Consider the following 25623-nt stretch of genomic DNA (forward strand, 5'->3'; position numbering starts at 1 on the left):
CTCTACAATCTTGCCATGTAAGATTTGAGATTAGTTTGCGTGTAACTCTTAAGAGGTAATTCATCATATATTATATACGTGTATGTTCAAAACTTTAAAAAATAAATAAATAAATAAATATTTACATTTCCATGGAAGATGAAAGGGCTAAGCTAAACTGATTTTGGAGACCTGGTGATGAAACGGCATCGTTTCGTTGTAGGGTCAAAACTCAGCAAGTCTAAAAGTTTTAGGTTTAAACTGAATTCAAATCAAAATTTTTCAAACTTTTTAAGTTGAACTCAAAAAGTTTACAAATCCACTTATTTACACTCTAGTTTTATGATTTAATGGACTTTTGAAATTGGCTGACGTGGCATTATGACTTGATAGATAGTGGGATTCAACAACAGCCACATCATCCTTACAATGAAAATATGACTGAGGATTTATAAATAAAACAACTAGACAGCTTTTGAAAAAAAAAAAAATCGAAATTAAAGTTGTTTTAGTCATTAGGTGATGATATTACAATCTACGGGAATCAAACATTTGAGTTTTACGGCATCACATCTTACTAGTAGACTGGAGGATCATTTACTTAAATTGCTATTTTTTCAAATTAAATATTCTTTTTTTATTTTTTTTTAACGCCTCATTTACTCAATGACTTAATTAATACACTCGTTTCAATAAAAAAATGATCCATTTGATTTTAAGTAAATTTTACATATAATTAAATTTACGAGACATACTGAATATTATTTATTATTCTTATTTTAAAATGAAATCGGAAGCATATACTATTAACACTATAATTTCACTAATTGTCTTTGTCTTTACAAAGCTCTTCAGGACGCTTATCATGAATTTCATTGCAATTTATTTTATAAATTTAGATAATCCTATAAAACTTTGAGGAGTAAAACTTAATAAAATTGCATCAAATATTTAATTAAATCAAAATTGAGTTTTTGGATTAATTTTTAGGTGAAGGGTTTTGATTTAATATCAATTTGACCCGAACATGAAAAACTTGATAAAAAAAGATTCAACTAACCCAGGTTAGTTAGTCTTTTGAATACATCCCATCTAAGATATGAAATGTAAAATGAAAAATCTGGAAATTAACATTAGTTCGAAGAATTTTACAAATGATAACTATATTCTCAGTTTTCTATTTATCATTGCACGGTAAGACATAGCCTAGGTAAATACATATATAGTCCGATAATATATTCAGATTGAAATCCTCTTTTCGACGCTGAAAAAAAAAAAATCTATTTATCATTTACCTAGGCCCAATGGGCAGCATCTACTCCACTAGGCTGGAGCTACATTGTACCGGAATCCATATTTATAATCACACGGCCCAATTAAAATTGTAAATTTCCAAAAGGCCCACTTCGTTTTTATCATTAATTAGATAAAAAAAAAAGCGAAATACATAAATTAACTTCATATTTTTTTTTTAAATTTAATATTTTGAATTTTTACTGTAATCTATTAAACATTCAAATTTATAAAATCAAACTTATTAAATATTTTATTTGATCGATTAAAAATTTAAATTTGTAAAATTAAATTAATTAAACATTTACTGGATAGTCAAAAAATATACAAATCATTATTCTAAAAGTAATATTAAACACATTTCAAATCAATATTTTATATAAAAAATCAAAAATTTTAAAATTGTTATTTTTAGTATACAGAGGTAAAATTATGATCAAAGTGAAGTTCAAGGCTTACAAAATTAACTGAAATTCAGCTTGACACAAAATTTTCTTTTAAGAAGATTCAGGGGTCAACGGATGTATTTAGTAAAGATAAAATACATAATACAGCATAAATTAATTTTAAAAATTAATTTTATTAATTTAAATGTATATTTTATCTTTATAAAAATTGAATTCGCTAGCCATTTCCACTGACAAACTGTGCTAATGCTTATCCTTTATAATATTGGGGAAAGTGAAAATTTTAAGAAGGGCCAGTTGCTTATGCTGCTTGTATGCACTTACCGTACCGCCATTGCCGGTAACTTTCCACCAACGTGGAAAAATTCCATGTTGTACTCTTCAAAAACATTTTCCAGCCTATAATCAGACAAACCCATAATCAGCCATGGCACCGCCGCCACTAGTTTTCAAGGTGAATAGGCGTGAACCGGAGCTAATCGCTCCGGCCAAACCCACTCCTCGCGAATTCAAATCTTTGTCGGACATCGATGACCAAGATGGCCTACGAACCCAATTGCCGCTTATACATATTTACCGGTATCATCCTTCGATGGAAAGGAAGGATCCTGTTCAGGTCCTTAAACAAGCAATTGCAGAAACGCTAGTGTTTTACTATCCATTTGCTGGTAGAATCAGGGAAAGGCCTAATCGGAAGCTCGTCGTGGAATGCACCGGCGAGGGTATTCTGTTTGTTGAGGCTGATGCCGATGTTGCTCTGGATCAGTTTGGGGATGCGATTCGGCCTCCGTTTCCTTGCTTTGGAGAGCTTCTCTTTGATGTCCCTGGATCTAGTGGAATAGCGAACTGCCCTTTGTTGCTTATTCAGGTATTTTATTCTCGTACTTAAAACAACCTAATCCTAATTTGCGAGAATTAAATATTTTGATTTTAATTAATTATATTAATAAGAACTGAGTTTTGATCTTTTTAACATATTCAGTCATTATCTATATAATAATTTTAAATTTGTTCTGTTCTTGTTGGTTTTAAAGTTGAGGAGGTCAGGTTACTTGAATTGTAGTATCCTAGCAGATATTGTAAAGAACAAATGAGGGGATTGACAGTCAAATTAGGAACTTTGCTTTGTGAAAAAAAAAAAAAAAGAACTAGTAATAATAATAACAATTAGAATTTAGATTTCAAAAATACCAAAATTAGCATCAAATTCAATTTTAAATGGGCAGAAAATTCAGTTCATGTACGGTTTAGTGATTCATCAATTATATGTACTTTGTTTAATGCTTTCTTTGTGTGGTCGATCTTCCATTTCTATGGAGTTGGGCAAGGCTTGTTTTGCAACTGGAATGCTTTAGTCTTGGGATAGGCAAGTTTTGGGTGACAAAGCCAGTCTATAAAGACTTTAGGGGAGAACAGTAATGGGCTTGTAATGTAATCTCTATGTTCCCACTGCTCAAAAACATCTAAAGATCTGCTTGAATGTAAATTGATAAGAGAACTTGGTATTCTGAAGAATGCAGCTTCTTTTCTTTGAAGAAAGAAATAGTAATGATATCTCTGTGATAGAAACTAGAGATTGCTAAGAATTTTTACATTTTTTATTAAACATTAAACTTGAAGAGTTGTATTCTTGACTGAAATGGTAATGCACGATCTACTCGCAATGACAGGTGACACGCCTCAAGTGTGGAGGAATCATCTTGGCCATTCGATTGAACCACACCATCAGCGATGCTACAGGTTATTTTCAGTTCATATCAACTGTAGCAGAGATGGCATGTGGAGCCCGCTCCCCCTCCATCCCACCCACATGGGACAGACACCTCCTAAATGCACGGGAACCACCGCGTATAACCTGCATACACCATGAGTACGATGATTTAGTTGATGTTGAGGACCACAAAAATCCTCCAGGTGACAAGGATCATCGTTCATTCTTTTTTGGCCCTGCAGAGATCTCTTGCCTTCGTAGATTTGCACCCTATCGCTCCTCTAGTTTTGATATATTGACTGCATGTTTATGGCGTTGCCGCACTATTGCGCTGCAACCAAAACCTGACGAAGAAATGCGAATAATATGTATTGTCAACGCTCGTAACAAATTTAACCCTCCAATACCTAAGGGTTACTATGGCAATTGCATTGCATACTCAGTGGCAATAGCAAGAGCAGGAGACCTCTGTGGAAATCCAATAGGTTATGCATTAGAATTGGTAAGGAAGGCTAAGACAAATGTTACTGAAGAGTATATGCGATCAGTGGCAGATTTGATGGTGGTCAAGGGTAGGCCAAAGTTTACGATGGTAAGGTCTTTTTTAGTATCAGGTGCAGCAAAAATGCGGTTTGATGAGGTGGATTTTGGATGGGGTAGAGCAGTGTACGGTGGGCCTGCTATGGGTCATGTGGCTAGCTTTCATATAGCAGGTAGAAATAAGAAAGGTGAAGATGGGGTAATTGTTACACTTTGTTTGCCAAGGCTAGCCATGCAAAGATTTGTGAAGGAGTTAGATAGCTTGTTAAAGGGCCAGCCGATCGGTGGTCGTCGCTCTAGATCTGCCTTGTAAAGGATTAGGATTTGGCAGAGCTCCCCCGGAAAGGGGGGGGGGGGGGTGGGGTGTTTGTATAAACTAAAATTTGAATAGCAGTTTATAAATCCAATTTGGTTTGAACTTTGCCCATGAATTTTGTATTTTAATTTTGTAGCCCCTTGAATTTTTGTATGTAAAATATTGATTTGATGTATAATTAACATAATTTTTCGGATAAAATTTTACATTTTTCAATTATTTAATGGGTTTATAATTGGTTTCAATTTATAAGTTGAAGTGTTTAATAAAATTATTTTGTAATTTTAAGTATTTAATACGTTTAATTTTACAAGTTAAAGTACCTAAAATAATAAAATTTAGGGATAAAATTATTTAGCCAAATGGAGAAATAATAAAAGGTATTCAAATTAATTAGATCATAAATGTAATTTGGTTCAATTTCTGCTATTTTGATCCTAAAGATTATAAATCAACCGTTAAATGTAGTTTCTAAATTTTTTCAAAATAAATCAAACTATCAATTTTCTAAAATCACAATTTTAATTGTTTGATTGAATTTTAAATTTGAACAATACACACACACACACACACACATATATATATATATATATATATATATATATATATATATAAAAGTAAAAGTCAATGGTTCTTTGGTCATGAGTCATGCTTTTAATAAATAATAAGATAAGATTCCTATTGGTTTTTTGTAGGTATGTATTGTATCTCGTAGTCAGTCAGTTCCTACCGGTCATCAGTCTTCAGCCATCGATTTCCCACTCATTACCTTTTCTTTTCCTTTTTGGTCATGATTTTATAATTAAATTAAGATATTTTAAACAAATTAAATTGACATGCAATCAAATCAATAAGCCGATTACTGATCAGGTGTGAACGAAGTTTGGTTAAATTTTGTGCAACCGTTAGAACTGATAACTCGTGCATGAGTTTCAAATAAAAAAAAAAAAAAAAAAAAAAAAAGAAGAATGACACGAAATTGTCATGGTCGCTATAAATAAGGTTGTTGAAGTTCAAAGTCGAAACACACAAAATGGTACTATATATATATATATATTTTTTACATAGAAATGGTTGTCGATGTTGATGGTCAAATGTCTTGTTTCCATCCTGTTTACACCCGGAGACGAAGCAAAAGCGAAAGAATATTTTTTGTATTATCAAAGGATTTATCTATATATAATTTTAAAGCGCGTTTGCCATGTTCAAATAAATTCTTTTAATAAGAGTAAGTTTAAATTTTAAATTTTTGATCTCATAAAATAAAGTTGTATAAATAAGCAGTTTAGTTTTGAATTGTGAAATCAAAAACTGAATTTCTCTTTTTTTTTTTCTTAAATCGAACCGTACTGAAATAAGTTAATTTGGTTAATTCCGATCAATTTTAAGTATAAATCATACATATCACATAATTGAATTAAAAATTGAAATCGAAATTATCTAAAAATGTCAAACCCAAACTATATTGAATAACTAAAAAACTAAATTAAATTCGTTTCGATCGGTATTTCAGTTTTAATAAACAAAATTTCAAGAAAATTTCCAAGAATGCAATTAGTTTCATATTTAACTATTTTTTTAAAAAATTTATCATTAGACTATACATTGATATGTATATGTAACTACTTGTTAATTAAACGGTTATATTATATTAATACATAATTTAGAAACTTAAATTTTAATCCCTAAATTAAAGTTTCATTGAAAAACATTAATAATTAATTTTCCACCTTTCCCATTTTAATTTTATACTTTTATATTGGCCGACAAAATTATGAATGTGTATTCCCACCCATTAGTGGTAAGTCAATGTGAATATAGCAATCAACCTGGCTGCTGCTTCGAAACTACTTTACTCTTTCTATATTTATACTAAAAATAAAAAAAAGTTTATTAGGATTTAAAAAAAAAAAAAAACCATTAATTTGCATTTTTTGAAAGTGAAAGCAAATAAAATCAAAATGCAATTGAATTCCAAATAGAGAAAAGTTGCTGATAGTGGTTGCCGTAGCCACAAGCTAGCTACTTAAGCCATGTATTTAAAAATAATATTCAAGCAATAGGGAAATTAATTATTGAATTAAACCACGTACGTATCACGTGGATATTACTATATTTACATTAATTAAATTCTAAATATATATTCTATTTATAAGAATGTATAATATTTTATATATTAAAATATGAGCTGGTGGTAAGTGTATGTAGAAATTGATAATAGATTAGGATTCGAGTCTTCATCCATGCACATAAAAATATTAATTTTTAATATAGGATTAAACTAAAATTAAATACTTAATAAGGTTGAATTCCCCATCCCAATCTCCTTCTTAGTAATTTAATGTTGATTAGTTGAATAATCATATTATTATCCAAACTTCTATTAAATGTTTTTAAATTGAAAACGAGAAATACAAATATACTTTTTTTTTTTTTTGAAAAGGAAATACAAAATATACATTTAACATTATTATACTGTGAAACGCATTGTTGAGACCACAACTCGTTATTAGCTGAAAACGAAAAAATACGTTTTTGATAAAGAAATGATTTGGAATTTAATTAATTATCTAGAGACAGAAACATAATCCAATCTTTTTTTTTTTCATTTTTATTCTTTTTTTAACTATATTTCATTTATACGCTTAAAGTAAACCAAATATTGTTTCTGTGTAATTCATTTATTATTATTTTTTGCATAATAATAAAGGTCTTTAAAGATTAATCAATTATTTAAATAATATTATTAAAAAATAATATAAAAGATTATTACTAATATATGAAATTGCAAGTTGAAAAATTAACCGAAATTTAATTAAAAAAATAAGATAAGATGAGTGATTAATTTACAAATTTGCATTATTCCTTCCTCTTTTCTTTCAAAAAAATAAAAAATAAAAAAATAAAGATGACTTTTCCTTCAAATAATGAATTAACAGTTTAATAAAGAGTTAAAATTACTATAACAGCTGTTGACTACTAAAATAATTAATTTTAGCAGATTTTTTTAGAAAAAGCGAAACTTTTCTGTTTTCATTCTCCACTACGAAAATACTACGAATTTTTCTTGAATTGACTCATCGAACTGATATAATAGAAGACGCTGTCATACTTAATTTGTTCAAAACATATTCAAAGTCTTCTGCTAAATTTTAAAAAACAAAACTAGAAAAATGACTGCAACTTCCTGTCCTAAACCAAGAAATTCAAGAAAAGTAGTACTATTGACCAACTGACCTTACCCATCTCCATTATAAATAGATGTTCTTGTTAATAATACTTCCTCATTCCAAACAACCATAAGTCCCTTCTTTCTTGAAAGTGAACAGCTTGTTCTCAGCTATTTCAACAATAACTAATAGCCAATGGCACCACCACCCTCTTCTCTAGTGTTCAAGGTTAACCGGCGAGAACCTGAACTATTAGTTCCTTCAAAGCCTACGCCTCATGAGTTCAAACTCTTGTCTGACATCGATGACCAAGACGGTCTCCGGTTTCACATTCCCGTGATACAATTTTACCGGTATGATCCTTCAATGAAAGGGAAAGACCCCGTTAAGGTTATCAGAGAAGCAATTGGTAAAACGCTAGTTTTTTACTATCCATTTGCTGGTAGGCTTAGAGAAGGGCCTGAGCGTAAGCTTATGGTGGAATGCACTGGTGAAGGTGTTCTGTTTATTGAAGCTGATGCTGATGTTAGTCTTGAAGATTTTGGGGATGCTCTTCAACCTCCATTTCCTTGCTTGGAAGATCTTCTTTTCGATGTCCCTGGCTCTACTTCTGTTCTAAACTCAGCCTTGTTGCTTATTCAGGTACTTATTCCTATAACCTTTCTCCTCGTAGTTGTATTTTCCCGTCACACAGAGTTTTTTTTTTAATATATTTTATTTTTATTACATCCTCAGTGATTGGCCTCTTGTCCTTTATTAAGGAAACTGACCCTCCCCAATTAAAAGGGTTGATTTCGTATTCTGTCCCGGAAAATAATTCTAATTCCCCTCGATCCTTCCACTGAATAGACCTACATGTACATAAACCACTCATTTTCACTGTAATAAATATATTTTGTTTAGTATCCGAAAAAGAGGAATTCCAGCGTAACTGTTCACAGGTCATACGAGCAGTCGTATCCCATATAATAAATAACCTTATCTATGTTTAATTTAATATTATTATTTCCTTTCATATGGCAGTACCTAATGCTATATAATGCTGGAGTCAAAAATATAAAATTTTAAAATATCATTCGGTGGACATCCCATGTGATGACCACCCAGCAAAGTCAAGTCATTGTTATTTGCCACTGCCCCACTAAAAAACAAATAAGGGTTGTTAGCTGCCACTAAGTAATTTGCCATCACATGCATTTCTCGTTATTCTATACCTTTGGAGTGCTAATTAATTTTAACAGAACTCATAAATATTGTTATACTAACTACTGATTTTACTATTCTTCTAATATAAATCTTGTTTAAATTATTGATAGGTGACACGACTCAGTTGCGGCGGTTTCATTTTCGCTCTTCGTTTGAATCATACGATGAGCGACGCTCCTGGTTTAGTTCAGTTCATGTCTGCTGTCGGAGAAATAGCACGTGGAGCACAAGCTCCCTCTGTTCTTCCTGTCTGGGAAAGACATCTTCTTAATGCGAGAAATCCACCGCGTGTGACGTGCACACATCGTGAGTACGATGAAGTAGCTGATACTAAAGGAACAATAGTTCCTCTCGATGATATGGCTCATCAATCCTTCTTCTTTGGACCATCTGAAATCTCCGCTCTTAGAAGCCTAGTCCCACCTCATCTTTCTAATTGCTCTACTTTTGAATTATTAACGGCATGTCTCTGGAAATGTCGTACAATTGCATTACAGCCAGAACCTGAGGAAGAAATGCGCATGATTTGTATTGTCAATGGACGGGCTAGATTTAATCCTCCATTGCCCACAGGGTATTACGGTAACGGATTTGTCTTTCCGGTGGCCGTGGCAACTGCCGGAGAACTCGCTCAAAAACCACTGGGTTTTGCATTAGAGTTGATAAGAGAGGTTAAGCGTAGTGTGAATGAAGAGTACATGAGGTCAGTGGCGGATTTAATGGTGGTTAAGGGTAGACCTCATTTTACAGTAGTAAGGAGTTATCTAGTGTCAGATGTGACTCATGCAGGATTTGGGGAGGTTGATTTTGGGTGGGGGAAGGCTGCGTATGGCGGACCAGCCAAAGGAGGGGTAGGAGCCATTCCTGGAGTGGCTAGCTTCTATATACCATCCAAAAATGAAAAAGGAGAAAACGGGATCGTTTTGCCTATTGTTTTGCCTGCTCAGGCAATGGAGATATTTATAAAGGAGCTTAAGGGTATGTTACAGAACCAAGCAATCAGCAGTGCCACTAAATCCACATTTATAATCTCTGCCTTGTAGATGGAAAGGAAAGTGAAGGCGTTGCTATTTAAAAACTAAAAGCTGTGTGTTGGGTGACGTAATATAACAATTCAAGTAAAATGAATTTATGTGTAATAGCATAAGATGTATAATATAAAGTTAGATGGTTTTGAAATTTTCTATTTTTTCTTTAATACAGTAATTACTTAATTAATTGAGTTTTCACACTCTTAATTTTCTTCATTCTTTTCAATAATAATTTATTTGATATAAAAGAATTTCGGACAATTTACCCTAAGTGGGCTACACAATAAGAGTAGCTCTTTAATTGACTCATCAAATTGGTGAAAATAATTGTAGTTGAGAGGACTCAAATTCGACTAACCAGACCAGTACTTAATTGACAATTAATTATAAATTTTTATTCATCATAAAATATTTATAATGTATTTATGGGATTGAAATTATGTTGTATATATGTGATTTAATGTAATAATTTTTTTTTATTGAGACAATTAAATCAATCTAAACTCATCAAATGTTTGACTCAAAAATCTTTTCCCTCTTTATAATATCTACTTATCTAGTTACATAAATCAAACAATTTAGATAATATATTGTGAGATTTGTGACTTCTAATTTCTAGCATAATAAATCTTAGTTTCTGTACTAAATTTATTTACGTAATTTAAACAATTTATATATAAGATCAGTTAAGTGGTAATTGATCTTCTATAATATGTTGTCTCCCAATTATGTCCCTCTGTATATATTCTTAAAATTTTTTTTATTATTATTTATTTTGAAATGGTACTTTTTTATTGCTATAAAGACTAGCTAACAGCCTCTTTTCATATGTCAAGCCATTATATTTTTTAGTCCAGAGGCGAACCACTTAAAACAACAGTAACTAATGGCACCACCACCTTCTTCTCTAGTATTCAAGGTTTACCGGCGTGAACCTGAACTTTTAGTTCCTTCAAACCCTACGCCTCATGAGTTCAAACTCTTATCTGACATCGACGACCAAGACAGTCTCCGATTTCACATGCCGTTGGTACAATTTTACCGGTATGATCCTTCAATGAAAGGGAAAGATCCCGTTAAGGTAATCAGAGAAGCAATTGGTAAAACGCTAGTTTTTTACTATCCATTTGCTGGTAGGCTTAGAGAAGGGCCTGAGCGTAAGCTTATGGTGGAATGCACCGGTGAAGGTGTGTTGTTTATTGAAGCTGATGCTGATGTTAGTCTTGAGGATTTTGGGGATCCTCTTCAACCTCCGTTTCCTTGCTTGGAAGAGCTTCTTTTTGATGTCCCTGGCTCTAGTTCTATTCTGAACTCACCCCTGTTGCTTATTCAGGTACTTTTCATTCCGTATAATCTCTAGATATGTATTAAATACATAGACAGTACCTAATACATGCTAGATAATGGTTGAAGCTAAAAATGTATGATAAAACATGATATGATGCTTCTCTGCAAATGGGCAATTATAGTTTTGCATGCCACTAAAAAAGAGATAATGGTTGTTGGCCACGCAAGCTAATCTGCTGCCACAAATAATGGTTAGTGTTTATCTGCTTATTGCACATACTTGAGGTATCTTTGATTGAGTGTCAATAAATTATAATTTAGCTAAGGATCTCACATTTAATTTTTTAAAATAAAAATCATAATATGTTACTTTTAACTATAATTTAATAATCAATTTAATTTTTTTTTAATATTGTTGAAGCAATATATATGGGATAAGAATTATCAATGCATGATGTATGGACTAGTTATACACCAGGTCGATCAAAAAATAATTTTTTATAAAAATTGTTTTATTCTTTCCCAATGAACAGTCAAATATCCTCGTTTGAAAAAAAAAAAAAAAAAAAAAAGTTTTTGATTGGTTTGGTACATAGGATAAGCTCATACACTGGTGTAAATAAATCCTTTCCACATATTTAAGTAGAAATCGGCTTACCTCCATCTATGGCTCATGCATGCAAAAATGGATAAAAAATTTTATTGGAACGAGAGTATATCTAACCATTCACTAAAAAAATGTGAAAATAATTTTTACAAAATCTCTTTTTTAATTAGCTTGATCTATAACTGGGTTTATAGACTGAGTTTATACCAATCTAATCCTTTTGAGCATGCAGGAGATACAGATTCCAACATAAATCCATAACCAGATTGCCTTAAAGTAACTCTCATCATGTTTCTTGTTTAAATTATTGACAGGTGACACGACTCAATTGCGGTGGTTTCATTTTCGCTCTTCGTTTGAATCATACCATGAGCGATGGTTTTGGTCTAATTCAATTTATGTCAGCCATGGGAGAAATAGCACGTGGGGCACCATCTCCTTCAATTCTGCCTGTTTGGGAAAGACATGTTCTTAATGCAAGGACTCCATCGCGTGTCACGTGCATGCATCGGGAGTACGATCAAGTCGCTGACACTAAAGGAACAAGAATTCCGCTTGATGATATGATACATCAATCCTTCTTCTTCGGACCATCTGAAATATCCGCTCTTCGAGGATTAGTCCCACCCCATCTTTCTAATTGCTCTTCTTTTGAATTGTTAACAGCATGTCTCTGGAAGTGCCGTACAATTGCATTACAACCAGACCCTACTGAAGAAATGCGCATGATTTGTGTTGTCAATGGACGTAGTAGATTTAATCCTCCATTACCAACTGGGTATTACGGTAACGTAATTGCTTATCCGGCCGCCGTGGCAACCGCCGGAGAACTCTCCCAAAAACCACTCAGTTTTGCATTAGAGTTGATACGCGAGGCTAAGCGTAGCGTGACTGAAGAGTATATAAGGTCAGTGGCAGATTTAATGGTGATTAAGGATAGGCCACATTTTACGGTGGTGAGGAGTTGCCTAGTGTCGGATGTGACAGGTCCAGGGTTTGGAGAGGTTGATTTGGGGTGGGGGAAGGCTGTATATGCTGGGCCTACCAAAGGTGGGGTAGGAGTTGTTAGCTTTTATCTACCATTTAAAAATGAAAAAGGAGAAAATGGGATTATTCTGCCAATTGTGCTGCCTGCTCAAGCAATGGAGAGATTTATAATGGAGCTTAAGGGTATTTTAGAGAACCTATCCATTGGTGGCGGTACCACTAAATCTGCCTTGTAGATGTGAAAGGAAGGCGAAGGTGTTGCTATTTAAAACTAAAAATTCTAAAATTATGTTGGATGATTTATAGAATAATAAAATAAATATATAGTGTAATGCAGAAATTTATGAATTTATGTGCAATATCTCTGTCAACAAAATCTCAAGATATATATAATAATAAATCTTGAATAATAATAACTTAGATCTATATAAAAAATATATATAGATTTGATTAACGAGTGTTGAAATGAATGGTTCGTCACCCTTTTCCTTTAAGTGAGGTCGAATATTTAATCTTCATGATGGGGCAAATACTCATCGTAAGTGGAGATATCTATGGGTAAAAAAAAATAAAAAAAAAATAAAAATTTGAACTTTGTTTGAGAGGGAGAGAGAGAGGGCTTATTAAACTAAACTTAATTAAACTCCATGAAGAACAAAAAGATAGCTAACAAGTTAAATTAAGGGATGATGACAAAGTATTTACTTGAAATTAAGGAGAGTATTTTTTTTTTTATCAGCAATCATCCCTTTTATTAGACTAATAATAAAAAGAAAAGAAACTTACTAAAACTGAGTGAAACTAAACCCCAGTCAGCAGACTTCTTCGATACACTAAAAAAATCTAATGCTTAGAATTGATAAGAAAAATCTATATATAGAGAAAACTAAGAAAACTTCTCTTAAGGTAAAAGATGAAAACTAAAAGAGAGTAAAAATCAACATAAACCCAAACATTATGTTGATTAAAACATGCCAAAAACGGGAATTCAGCGTCAATACCTTTCTTAGCCAATGTATCTGCAAAATGATTTCCACTTCTTCCAACGTGAACAAATTGTATTACATTAATTTGCAAAATAATTTATGCGAACTTATTGAACTTTTCCCACTATTTCTATTGGTTCTTATTTTTTTGAATTATCCAACATAAAGCATTTTTAGAGTCAGATTCCATAATTAATGGAAATGTTTTAAAATCTGAATTCCAAAACATCTCAAACTGTTGTGAAGATAGTAAATAGTTCAGTCTCATTAGAGTCTAGTATCCCCAACTAATTGATAGAAAATACAAACTAACTTGACCAATATTGTTTCTTAAAACACCCCATAGCTGCTTCCCCCGGCTTGCCTAGAGAAGCCATCAACATTAAATTTGTAACAACCTTCGGGACCCCAGACCCAACCTATAACGCTTCTTCTAATCCCCACCTGCATCCCGAGGAGAGTAATAACCATATTCAAATTTGAAATTAATAGCCATATTCATAGCTTCTTCTAGATACCTAGAGTTACTGTTTAAGGTTGGATTTGGCCAAGTAGTTAATCAAATTTGAAATTAATAACCATATTCATAGTTCTCGCAGTATTTTCCTTAATTTAGTATATAATTTATAAGAATTGGTGAAATTCGGGCTGAAACCATTACCAGTAATAGCTAAGTGGTGTCAGTGTCAAGGTAAAATAAATCTAAATTGATATATTATAATGAAATCATCGATTGATATTATGAATATTTTATCTTATTTTTAGCAAAATTTTATTTTATTACATTTTGAATATTCAATATTTCGAATAATTAAATCATTAGCTAACTTAGGTATATCAACTATTTATTATCTTAATTCAGAATTTGAATTTTAGAGAAGGTAATAACTATTTTCTAAAATAAAATATAAAAATAAATAGATAACAAAAATATAATATTTATCTTAAAATAAGCTAGTATTATTTTTCTTAAAAATTCATTCTTGTGACTAATATTCTAATGCGTCGTTCTTTTTGCGAGTATCATCGAGTTGAGCATCAATTTGGTCTTCAATAATCTCCTATAAAATTATTTAAAAAAAAATAAAGTAGCACAACAGTTATACATAAAACAATTATTAGGCCAATAAGAACATATTCTTTTTAGCAAAATAAAAAATTATTATTATTATTCATATAGTTATCAAATCAATATATTAAATTATTTTTATTTTTTCAATGATCTATAAATTTAGTAGAGTGTATATACTAATTAAAGAATTTATATTTAAATGGAAAACTAATAACCAATCAAAATAAAATTACCTTTATTTTTTCAACCAATAGAATTAAAATCTTTTAAAATATTTTTATCAATCTATAAATTTAATTAGAGCATTTTAAAAATTCAATGTTCCTCCATTTGTATTTTTATATATATATTAGTGTTTTTTGTTATGTTTTTTTTTTTTATCAGCAAATGAAATATTTTATTAATTTTATAACATACACAGGATAAATTTAACATTCAAAGACAACTAGACTTAAGCCATGAGGCTTACCCAAAAAAACTCCAAACCTATCCTATGAATGTTAAGTGAAAAGGCTTACCCAAAAAACTCCAAACCTATCCTATGAATGTTAAGTGAAAAATCTCCAAAAGTCTTAATGAAAATAGAAATTATTTTTAAAATTATTATACTTCATTTTTTCTATCAGAAATATTCCCTTTTCAAAAGAAAAAAAAAAAAAATCATCGTATAAAAACGTGTTACACGTTATCTTGTGAGTTTATTGTGCGGTGGAAAATTGTCATGTGACTATCTTCTTCTCCTCCTATAAATAAATGCACATCGCCATGCCAAGGTCACCTATCTATAGAGCTGTGTCTTTCTACTTGATTACTAACTTGGTGTTCGTTTTCTGCCTAATTAATGGCACCATCTGCGCCCATTTTCAAGGTTCAGAGGTGTGAACCGGAACTAATCACACCTCCAAAGCCTACCCCTCATGAGTTCAAGCCATTATCGGACATTGATGATCAAGAAGGTCTTCGAATCCAGATCCCATTCATACAAATTTATCGTCATGACCCCTCAATGGAAGGGAAAGACCCTGTTCAGGTTATTAGAAATGCTATTGCTAAAGCTCTTGTTTTTTACTATCCATTCGCTGGCAGGCTTAGAGAAGGGCCTAACCGTAAGCTCATTATGGAGTGCAATGGTGAAGGTGTTTTGTTTATTGAAGCTGATGCTAATGTTAGTCTTGATCAGTCCGGCGATGCTCTTCAGCCTCCATTTCCTTTCTTGGATGAGCTCCTTTTTGATGTGCCTGGCTCTAGTGGGATACTTCATTGCCCTGTCATACTGATTCAGGTAAGTTCTTAACAAGTTTCGGTTCAGTAGCACTGAAAACTGAAATTGTTTCCAAAACCCTTAGCAGGTAAATTTTAATTAAAACCTAATTGAGCCTTATTCCTAAATGAAATAATACAAAGAAATTTTTGTTTGTTTTGGCAGATCACACGGTTTAAATGTGGTGGTTTCACATTTGCTATCCGTCTCAATCATACCTGAGTGATGGTCCTGGTCTAGCTCAGTTCTTGTCAGCCATAGCCGAGATGGCGCGTGGAAGACAATCCCCTTCTATTTTCCCAGTATGGGAAAGACATGTACTTGATGCAAGAAACCCACCCCATGTGACCTGCATACACCGTGAATATGACCACATAGAAAATGGCCAAGGAATTCCATTTCCACTTGATGACATAGTTCATAGATCCGTTTTTGTTAGCCCTTCTGCTTTATCTACTCTTCGTAGTAGATATATTCCTCCTCATCTTCCTCGTTGCACTGGTGCTGAAATATTAACTGCATGTTTATGGAAATGTCGCACTATTGCGCTTCAGCCAGACGCCGGACAAGAAATGCGAATCATATTAGTTAACAACGCGCGCAAGTTTAATCCTCCTCTATTACCAGAAGGGTATTACGGTAACGGATTTGTCCTGTCAACGGCAGTCGCGACTGCCGGAGAAATTTCCAAGAATCCAATAGGTTATGGACTAGAACTGATAAGAAAGGCTAAAATGGAATTCGATAGAGAGTATATAAAATCGGTGGCAGATCTACTCGTGATTAAGGGTAGGCCTCATTTTGCTGCAGAAGGTACTTACCTTGTGTCGGATCTGAGACATGTATAAGATAATGTATAGTGTAAACAGAATCATTATTATTTATAGTAACTTTATATATGCCTATCATATCCCGTAACTGTGGGATCATCCCGTAATTGTGGGATCACAGCTATAGGCTGAATGTATATATATATACTGTCATCTTCCTCTGTGAAGAAATAGAAGAATACCTAATTCTCATATCACTTCTATATGGTATCAGAGCCGTAAACCTAACGGTCTCTCTATTTTTTTTTTCTTCTCTTTTGGTCATTGACCTGCAATTGATTTTTATCTCTTTCGATGGCTATCCATGATGATACCCCATCTGACACTAGCACCCCAACTGTTATTCCGCCCTCACCTACCTCTAATATCCAACTAAATGATACCAATCAGTTAATCTCCATTAACGCTGCTGCACAAGCTCCACTCAAATTGACTGCCATGAACTACATGTCATGGTACACACAATGGTATTCCCTCCTTATTGGATATGACTTTCTTAAAATTGTTGCAAAGCCACTTACAGCAGATCTGAGTGCCAATTCCTACTGGATCCGACAGGATCAACTTATTCGGAGTGCCCTTATCGCGTCACTCTCTCCCGAAATCGTTTCATTTGTTATTGGCGAGAATACATCTCATGAGGTATGGCAGACTCTGCATAACATGTACTCGAAACCTTCTCAAGGACGCATCATGAGTTTGCGGGAATCTTTACTCACCATCAAGAAAGGCACGATGTCTGTGACCAGTTATTTGCAAAAGGTAAAATCCATCACTTCTACCCTTGCTATAGCTGGTGTCAACATTCTTATGCCAGAAACAGTCCTGTATGTATTACATGGCTTACCACCTGAATATAAGGAGGTAGCTGCTGCATTACGAGCAAGAGAAACTCCGGTTACATTCGAGGAGCTTCATGAAAAATTGACAGACTTCGAAACTCAGCTGGAGCGTGACACTATCTCTGCCATTCCGCCAACCACAGTCCACTACACCAACAATCGGTCACAGACCAATCGCCATAACTCTGGAGGTCCCTCGATGCCAAATTCTGGACAAATTTATCAAAGCTCCAATCGAAAAAATTCTGGATCGCGAGTAGTTTGCCAGTACTGTGACATTCCTGGTCATGTTATGAAGCAATGCAGAAAGTTAAAGAAAAAGTGCCCATGGCTGGTTAACTCACTCAATTCATATGCACCTAAACCTCAAGCAAACTGTGCTACTACAGGCTCGACAACGGACTCTTCATGGTTGCTTGACTCTGGTGCAAACCAACATGTCACTCATGATTTGCAGAATCTGTCGCTACACTCTGAATATGACGGGTCTGATGATGTTCTTCTCGGTGATGGTACTGCACATCCAATCACACACACTGGTTCTGCCTCTCTCAAAACCTCTTCTCGACCTTTACTTTTGACAAATGTGCTGTGTGTTCCTGGACTTCATAAGAATTTAATCTCTGTTTATCAATTCTGTGTCCAAAATAATGTTGAGATTGCTTTTAACCCATCTCTATTTAATGTGAAGGATTTATGCACGGGGAAAATTCTGGTGGAAGGAAAGCCAAGTGATGGTGTGTATATGTGGCCCTCAACTGCATCCTCCATGTGTCGACCGGAAGTTTCGAACACTACTGCTCTTACACACTCTGTTTGGCACAAGAGGCTTGGACACCCTGCCACTCCAATTTTACGGTTGCTTAGTTCATCCATTAAATTGCCTTTTGCTATTGATAATAAGTATTTTTGTGACTCTTGTAAGTGCAATAAAATGCACAAACAACCTTTTGCTGAGTCTACAATGCACAACACTGAGGCTCTTCAACTAATTTATTCGGATGTTTGGGGACCAGCCCCTGTTTCTTCCATTGATGGGTTTCAGTATTATTTGCTATTTGTTGATCATTATACGAAGTATGTTTGGTTATATCCCATGAAACGAAAATCCGATGTGTCTCACATATTCCCTGTTTTTAAGCAATTAGTTGAAAACCATTTTAAGAAGAAAATTCGATCCTTCTACTCTGACAATGGAGGGGAGTTTTTACACTTAACATCTTTTTTCCACAATCATGGTATCTCCCACTATCTTACTCCACCATATACACCTGAACATAATGCCACTGCTGAACGGCGTCATCGCCACATTGTTGAAACTGGGATTACAATGTTACATGTTGCTCATCTCCCATTATCTTTTTGGTCTTATGCATTCCAAACGGCTGCATATCTCATAAATAGGCTTCCCACATCTGTGTTAAACAATCAATCTCCCTTTCACTGGCTACATGGTTATGCTCCTAACTATGAGAAACTGAGGGTATTCGGCTGTCGTTGCTATCCTTGGACACGTCCTTACAACTCTAACAAGCTGCAACCAAGATCTCGTCCATGTGTCTTTGTGGGATACTCCACCAATCAGAGTGCCTTCAAGTGTCTTGATCCGACAACTCAAAAATTGTATATCTCTCGGCATGTGGATTTTGTTGAAACAAGTTTTCCATTTGCAACTTTGGACAGCAATACTGAACGGTCTACTGAATCTACGATTGCCAATTGGGCACCACATGTTATTCTTCCGTATCACCGGTTCGAGACACCATCAAGATCTACACACACACCATCACTAGGCGGTTCTCCACCATTGTTGTCCTATGTGCCTCATCCTTCACGCAACTCCATGACACAGCAACCTGCCACCTCAGGTACTTCTCCTGCCCCTACTGATTCTAATACTTCTTCCACTAATTCTGCTGGTGCTTTGCCAAGGGATTCGGCTGTTGTTCCTCTCATCACTCACCCAATGGTCACCCGCAGTAAAAGCAATATTCATAAACCCATTCAAAAGTTATGTCTTGCGACTGCTGGACCTTCATTATCACAGATATCTGTTCCCCGAACTGTTGTGCAGGCTCTCAAAGTTCCTGAGTGGCGTCAGGCCATGGAAGACGAGTATGCTGCTTTAATAAATCAGCATACATGGACACTTGTTCCGTCTACTTCAGCTGAGAATTTGGTGAGCTGTAAATGGCTTTTTCGGGTAAAAACTGATTCTGCAGGTACTCCTATCCGGTACAAAGCTAGGTTGGTTGCTCGTGGTTTCACTCAAAGGCCCGGTTTGGATTTTGATCAAACATTCTCTCCAGTTGCCAAGCACACAACAATTCGACTTGTTCTCACCATTGCTGTCACTCGTGGTTGGAAATTACGGCAAGTCGATGTGAATAACGCCTTTCTCCATGGCAAACTCACAGAAACAGTGTTCATGCAACAACCACCGGGATTTATTGACAGTACAAACCCCTCTTATGTTTGTCGTCTCAATAAATCCCTCTACGGTCTCAAGCAAGCTCCACGTGTTTGGTATTCTGCATTACAACAGTATCTAAAGGACCTCGGATTTGCTAACTCCCACTCGGATAATTGTTTTTTCATATACTCGAAGGGTCAAGTGCTCATTTATGTTGTTGTCTACGTTGATGACATCATTATTACCGGTAATCAACCTACGGATGTGGAGGCTTTTATTCTCAAACTTGGCTCTCAGTTTTCACTTAAGGACTTGGGTGACTTACAGTATTTTCTAGGGGTTGAGGTCACCCACCTACCCACGGGGGTGTTTCTTTCTCAACAAAACTACATGAGGGAAATTTTGGAAAAGGCAAAAATGGAAGGAGCCAATCCAGTTAACACACCCCTGTCTCCGACAACATCTCTCTTTCTTGATGACTCTGCTCACTTTTCCAATGCCTCTGCGTATCGAGCTCTACTTGGCAGTCTACAATACTTGCTTTTGACTCGACCGGACATCTGTTATGTCGTCAATAAATTGTCCCAATTTAGCTCTCATCCTATAGTCAACCATTGGGCAGCTCTAAAAAGGCTTCTTCGGTATCTTGTTGGCACATTTGATTTTGGCATTTTTCTGCATAGACAGTCGTCTCTTGACTTGCATGCTTTCTCCGACTCTGATTGGGTGGGTAACCGAGATGACCGCACCTCTACTAGTGCTCACATCTTATACTTGGGACGTAATCCGATTGCTTGGAGCTCGAAGAAACAAAAGACAGTGGCGAGATCATCCACTGAAGCGGAATATAGATCGGTAGCGAACACATCTGCTGAGCTTTCGTGGGTTATGAATACTCTCACTGATTTAAAGATTTCTACTTTGCATCCACCAGTGGTCTACTGTGACAATCTTAGTGCTACATATGTAGCTGCCAACCCAGTCTTTCACTCCAAAATGAAACATATAGCTATCGACTATCACTTTGTTCGGACTCAAGTTCAAGAAGGGAAACTTCGAGTTGCACATGTCAAGTCTGAGGATCAACTTGCGGATCTGCTCACCAAGGCACTCTCCACGTCCCAATTTCTCAAAAACAGAAACAAGATTGGCGTTACTCCAAGATCCGCCATCTTGCGGGGGTGTATAAGATAATGTATAGTGTAAACAGAATCATTATTATTTATAGTAACTTTATATATGCCTATCATATCCCGTAACTGTGGGATCATCCCGTAATTGTGGGATCACAGCTATAGGCTGAATGTATATATATCTACTGTCATCTTCCTCTGTGAAGAAATAGAAGAATACCTAATTCTCATATCACTTCTATAACATGCAGGGTTTAAAGAAGTCGATTTTGGATGGGGCAAAGCAATCTATGGCGGGCCTGCGAAAGCCATTCCTTTAGTAGCAAGCGTTTACGTGCCCTTTGAACGTAAGAAAGGTGAAAAGGGAATCGTAATTCCAATTTGTCTGCCAGCCCAAGCAATGGAACGATTTGTGAAGGAGCTGAAGAATCTGTTGGACGATAACACAGTTATTGATGTGAATAGATCCTCCCTTATTATGTCTGCTTTGTAGGTTAAGTGGTAATATTGTTGTTATTTGTAATGGACCCGTTTAGGCAAATAATTTCCATAATGGACTTTATGAAGCAGAAATGTATTTACTTTAAATTAAATTAGTATAGATTTTATAAATACTTTACAGTGCATTAATGAAGGGCAATCTGGAAATTCTTCAATTTCACTTGCTTTCAGCTTTGAAGTGTACGTAGATATGTGGTTTACTTAATTTTTTATCAATAGCTTTTTATTTTTTTTAATCATTCATTTAATAAATACTTAATTAATTTAATTTTACAAGTTAAAATATATAAGATGTAATTTTATAAATTAAAATATTAAATAATCAAAATAAAAATTGAAAATGCTAAAAAATTAAAATAATAAAATTCAAGAGTAAATTTTAAATAAAGATGAATGATATTTTTGAATATGTTAACGTACTGTACAAGAGAGAGATATATATACTTATCCATTTTATTAATTATTGTTGGTTCAAGGATCAATTTTATTTTGAAATTTTGATGATTATACAAAATAAATAAATTTAATATTCTTGTATGTGATAATATTATTTTATGCAGATTTTTAAAATATAAAAATTATTGAAGAAATGAAGTTCCTACAACCCAATATTTTTATTTGAAGACCATGAAGATATTTTCTATTGGTTAGTATTATAATAAGTCTTAGGAAATTATTGTAGGATAGAGAGTAAATAATTTTATAAGCATAAATTTATTTTATATCCGTCTCAAAATTGTTTTGAAATATTTTTTTTTTAAATTTATTAAGAGGATATAGCCAAAATTTTTACTCTTCACGTTTTCCCAACTAAAATATTTTTGGAGTAAATATTCTTGGCGGCTATTAAATGAAATTCTGCAAAAACATTTTCTGATCTAAAAAGCAGTTTCTGATTTAATACAGCTGTTTGTTTCTAATACAGCTGGCTGTTTCTGCTGTAAAAGTTACACTGTTTTCTAAACTAAACATTTCACCTCCAAACATTTCGTGTGTGAATATTAAATATGGTCTGACAGCCCTTTTAATTACAACCCATGCATTACCTCTTTAGTTAAAAATGTCAGAAACTTTATTGTTCATTAAAGCAATAATCTCAACGTTAACTTCAAAAGAGAATATCATCGTTTCATATAAAAAACATTTCCTCTTGAAAAAAGAAAGGGTTTTGCAAAGAGTACGAGTCCATTATTCAAAATTTAAATCTCTCAAAAATCTCTCTTCAATCCCTCTATTTCTTTTCGTCGTTTTGTTTCAAGAAAAATTTTTAAGAGAATAGAAAATTTATTAATAATATTTTCTAAAAAAACAGTTCTGATCTTTAAATCTGTTTTCTAAATTCGTTTTCTGTTCTTCCTGTACTTATATTTGCATTTCTCTCTGTCTATATAAATTTTGTAATCTGTTATAGACATACTCTTTATTTGAAAAACTTTTGTAATAGCTTAGGTGAAAAGTTATGGTGTAATAGGTTATCAAGCGACCTTCTCCTTGTATGAGATTCTAATGTTATGATTTGAATTTCTGTTCTCTACAAAAACAGAAAGGGTTGAGGTTGACTGGAACCTTTGAAAAATCTAGTGGGATAAATATTAGATCTAGGTGTTGATCTATTTTCTTATATTGTTGGTTTTTCTCTTACCCTTGAAAAGAGATAACATAGTAGAGGATCTTAAGATGCATCTTGGGGAGTGGATGTAAGGGAGTTAGTGCCGAACCACTATAAATATCTATGTTTATCTTCTTTTACTTTCTGAAGTTCTACTTGCTTGTATTCTATTTATACAACTTTAATCTGTTTATAAACGGGATCCACAATTATTTTACGATGGGCAAGAGTTGTTAGCTTTTATCTACCATTTAAAAATAAAAAAAAGGAGAAAATGGGATTATTCTGCCAATTGTGTTGCCTGCTCAAGCAATGGAGAGATTTATAATGGAGCTTAAGAGTATTTTAGAGAACCTATCCATTGGTGGCGGTACCACTAAATCTGCCTTGTAGATGTGAAAGGAAGGTGAAGGTGTTGCTATTTAAAACTAAAAATTCTAAAATTATGTTGGATGATTTATACAATAATAAAATAAATTTATAGTGTAATGCAGAAATTTATGAATTTATCTGTAATATATTTGACAACAAAATATCAAGTTATATTGAACAATAAATTCTAATATTTAAATAACAATAACTTAGATCTGTATTTAAAAAAAATATAAATTTGACTAATGAGTGTTAAGAGTAAGTAATCCATCACTTTTCGCTATTAAGTAAAATCAAAGGTTTAATTCTCATGGATCAAGTAAATAGTCACCGCAAGTATTTTACTAAGGGATAATGATAAAGTATTTATCTGATATTTATAAAATTTGTGGAGGTTATTGAATCTAATTTCTTTGAAAAAAAGAAGGGGCAACCGTGGCTTCACCACGACCGTGCCCATTGAGAAGATGATACTTCTCTTAAGAATCTTCACAAAAGAGAAATTCTTAGATTGATGACGTGTACTATATCACTTATAGACTAAAGTTAATAATACAATACTATATCATATTATATAATTGGAACTATTTTGTTTTTCACTTGAATGAAATAATTTACTTAACATCGTCGGGTAGAATAATAGAAAAAATAATTATGTTGAAAAATCTGTTCTAATTGTCTGTTTTATAGTTTAAAAAATATATTATTTTTTATATTATTATTACCTCAATGAGTAATTATTTTTTAAACGAAATTGTTAAATTTATATTGAATTTTGTTGGATCCAAAAATTTGAAAATGGATTTTGATTTCCATAATGCACATCTCTGTAAAAGTTTACATTTTAATATCTATAATTACTAGTCTTAATTTTTCAACGTGTGTTGCATGTGTTTATACTCGTTGTTTTTACTCATAATTATTTTTTACTACTTTTATTATATAATAATAATATTTTTTAAAATTTAATTTTAATTATCCTAAGTTGTTATTACTTTTCCTAAATTTTCAATAGTAAATTCATTTGCTTAAATAATTGATAGTCTTAATAATTTTTACGTTTGCACATACATTTTTTTCCATTTTATATTGCTCGTTGTTTTTACTTATATTTTGATTGTTGTATATCTATAAAGCTCTTGTGAATTTACCATTTTTCTCGATTAGTTTTAAGTCAAGTTGTATGGATTGATTTGAGCTAAGCTATAATTAGGGTCATAGGGTTACTATTTAAGGTCAGACTTGGCCAAGTAGTTAATCAAATTTGAAATAAATAACCATATTCATAGTTCTCACAATATTTTCCTTAATTTAGTATATAATTTATAAGATTTAGTGAAATTCAGGCTGAAACCATTACCAGTAGCAGCTAGGTTGTGTTAGTGTGAAGCTAAAATAAATCTAAATTGATATATTACAATGAAATCATCTATTAATATTATGAATATTTTATCTTATTTTTAGCAAAATTTTATTTTATTACATCTTGAATATTCAATATTACAAATAATTAAATCGTTAGCTAACTTAGGTGTATCAACTATTTATTATCTTAATTCAGAATTTGAATGTTAGAGAAGGTAATAACTATTTTCTAAAATAAAATATAAAAATAAACAGATAACAAAATATAATATTTATCTTAACATAAGTTAATATTATTTTTCTTAAAAATTCATTCTTGTTTCTAATATTCTATTACGTCATTCTTTTTGTAAGTATCATCGTGTTGAACATCAGTTTGGTCTTCAATAATCTCCTATAAAATTATTAAAAAAAGATTAAGTAGCACAACAGTTATACATAAAACGATTATTAGCCAATAAGAACATATTCTTGGTAGCAAAATGAAAAATTATTAATAGAAAAGATAAATAAATTCTTGATAGCTAAAAATAATTAAACTAAACACACACATATATTGATAAGATAAGACAAAATTATTCCACGGTAGAATTGTAAAGGTCCAATGCATAAATTTAATTTTGTAGTTTCGACGATTATCCTTGTAATCCCTTGAACTATTGTGAGGAACCTATCATGATCATGTATTTTCACATTTCAATAATA

At 33.0% G+C, this 25623-nt stretch overlaps 3 protein-coding genes and 1 pseudogene across 4 annotated transcripts; all 4 read left to right on the forward strand.

The window, feature by feature from the left end:
* Positions 1–1920: 1920 nt before the first annotated feature.
* On the forward strand, positions 1921–4462 carry LOC105632500 (benzyl alcohol O-benzoyltransferase). Its single transcript, XM_012214892.4, has 2 exons — positions 1921–2547; positions 3350–4462. The coding sequence occupies exons 1-2, from the start codon at positions 2107–2109 to the stop codon at positions 4241–4243; spliced, it is 1335 nt and encodes a 444-aa protein (XP_012070282.1). The 5' UTR covers positions 1921–2106; the 3' UTR covers positions 4244–4462.
* A 2908-nt stretch (positions 4463–7370) lies between these two features.
* LOC105632501 (benzyl alcohol O-benzoyltransferase) lies at positions 7371–9801 on the forward strand. Its single transcript, XM_012214893.4, has 2 exons — positions 7371–8058; positions 8733–9801. The coding sequence occupies exons 1-2, from the start codon at positions 7612–7614 to the stop codon at positions 9663–9665; spliced, it is 1380 nt and encodes a 459-aa protein (XP_012070283.1). The 5' UTR covers positions 7371–7611; the 3' UTR covers positions 9666–9801.
* Positions 9802–10463: 662 nt separating this feature from the next.
* On the forward strand, positions 10464–12893 carry LOC105632688 (benzyl alcohol O-benzoyltransferase). The gene is made up of 2 exons (XM_012215131.4): positions 10464–10986; positions 11862–12893. The coding sequence occupies exons 1-2, from the start codon at positions 10540–10542 to the stop codon at positions 12768–12770; spliced, it is 1356 nt and encodes a 451-aa protein (XP_012070521.1). The 5' UTR covers positions 10464–10539; the 3' UTR covers positions 12771–12893.
* A 2467-nt stretch (positions 12894–15360) lies between these two features.
* LOC105632689 (benzyl alcohol O-benzoyltransferase-like) lies at positions 15361–21624 on the forward strand (annotated as a pseudogene). Its single transcript, XR_016319499.1, has 3 exons — positions 15361–15874; positions 16019–16693; positions 21317–21624. The product of XR_016319499.1 is annotated as a benzyl alcohol O-benzoyltransferase-like (transcript).
* Positions 21625–25623: the final 3999 nt, after the last annotated feature.

The sequence above is a fragment of the Jatropha curcas genome, chromosome 2, assembly GCF_041381405.1.
Source record: "Jatropha curcas cultivar XTBG-Jc1 chromosome 2, XTBG_Jcur_1.0, whole genome shotgun sequence".
Lineage (NCBI taxonomy): Eukaryota > Viridiplantae > Streptophyta > Magnoliopsida > Malpighiales > Euphorbiaceae > Jatropha > Jatropha curcas.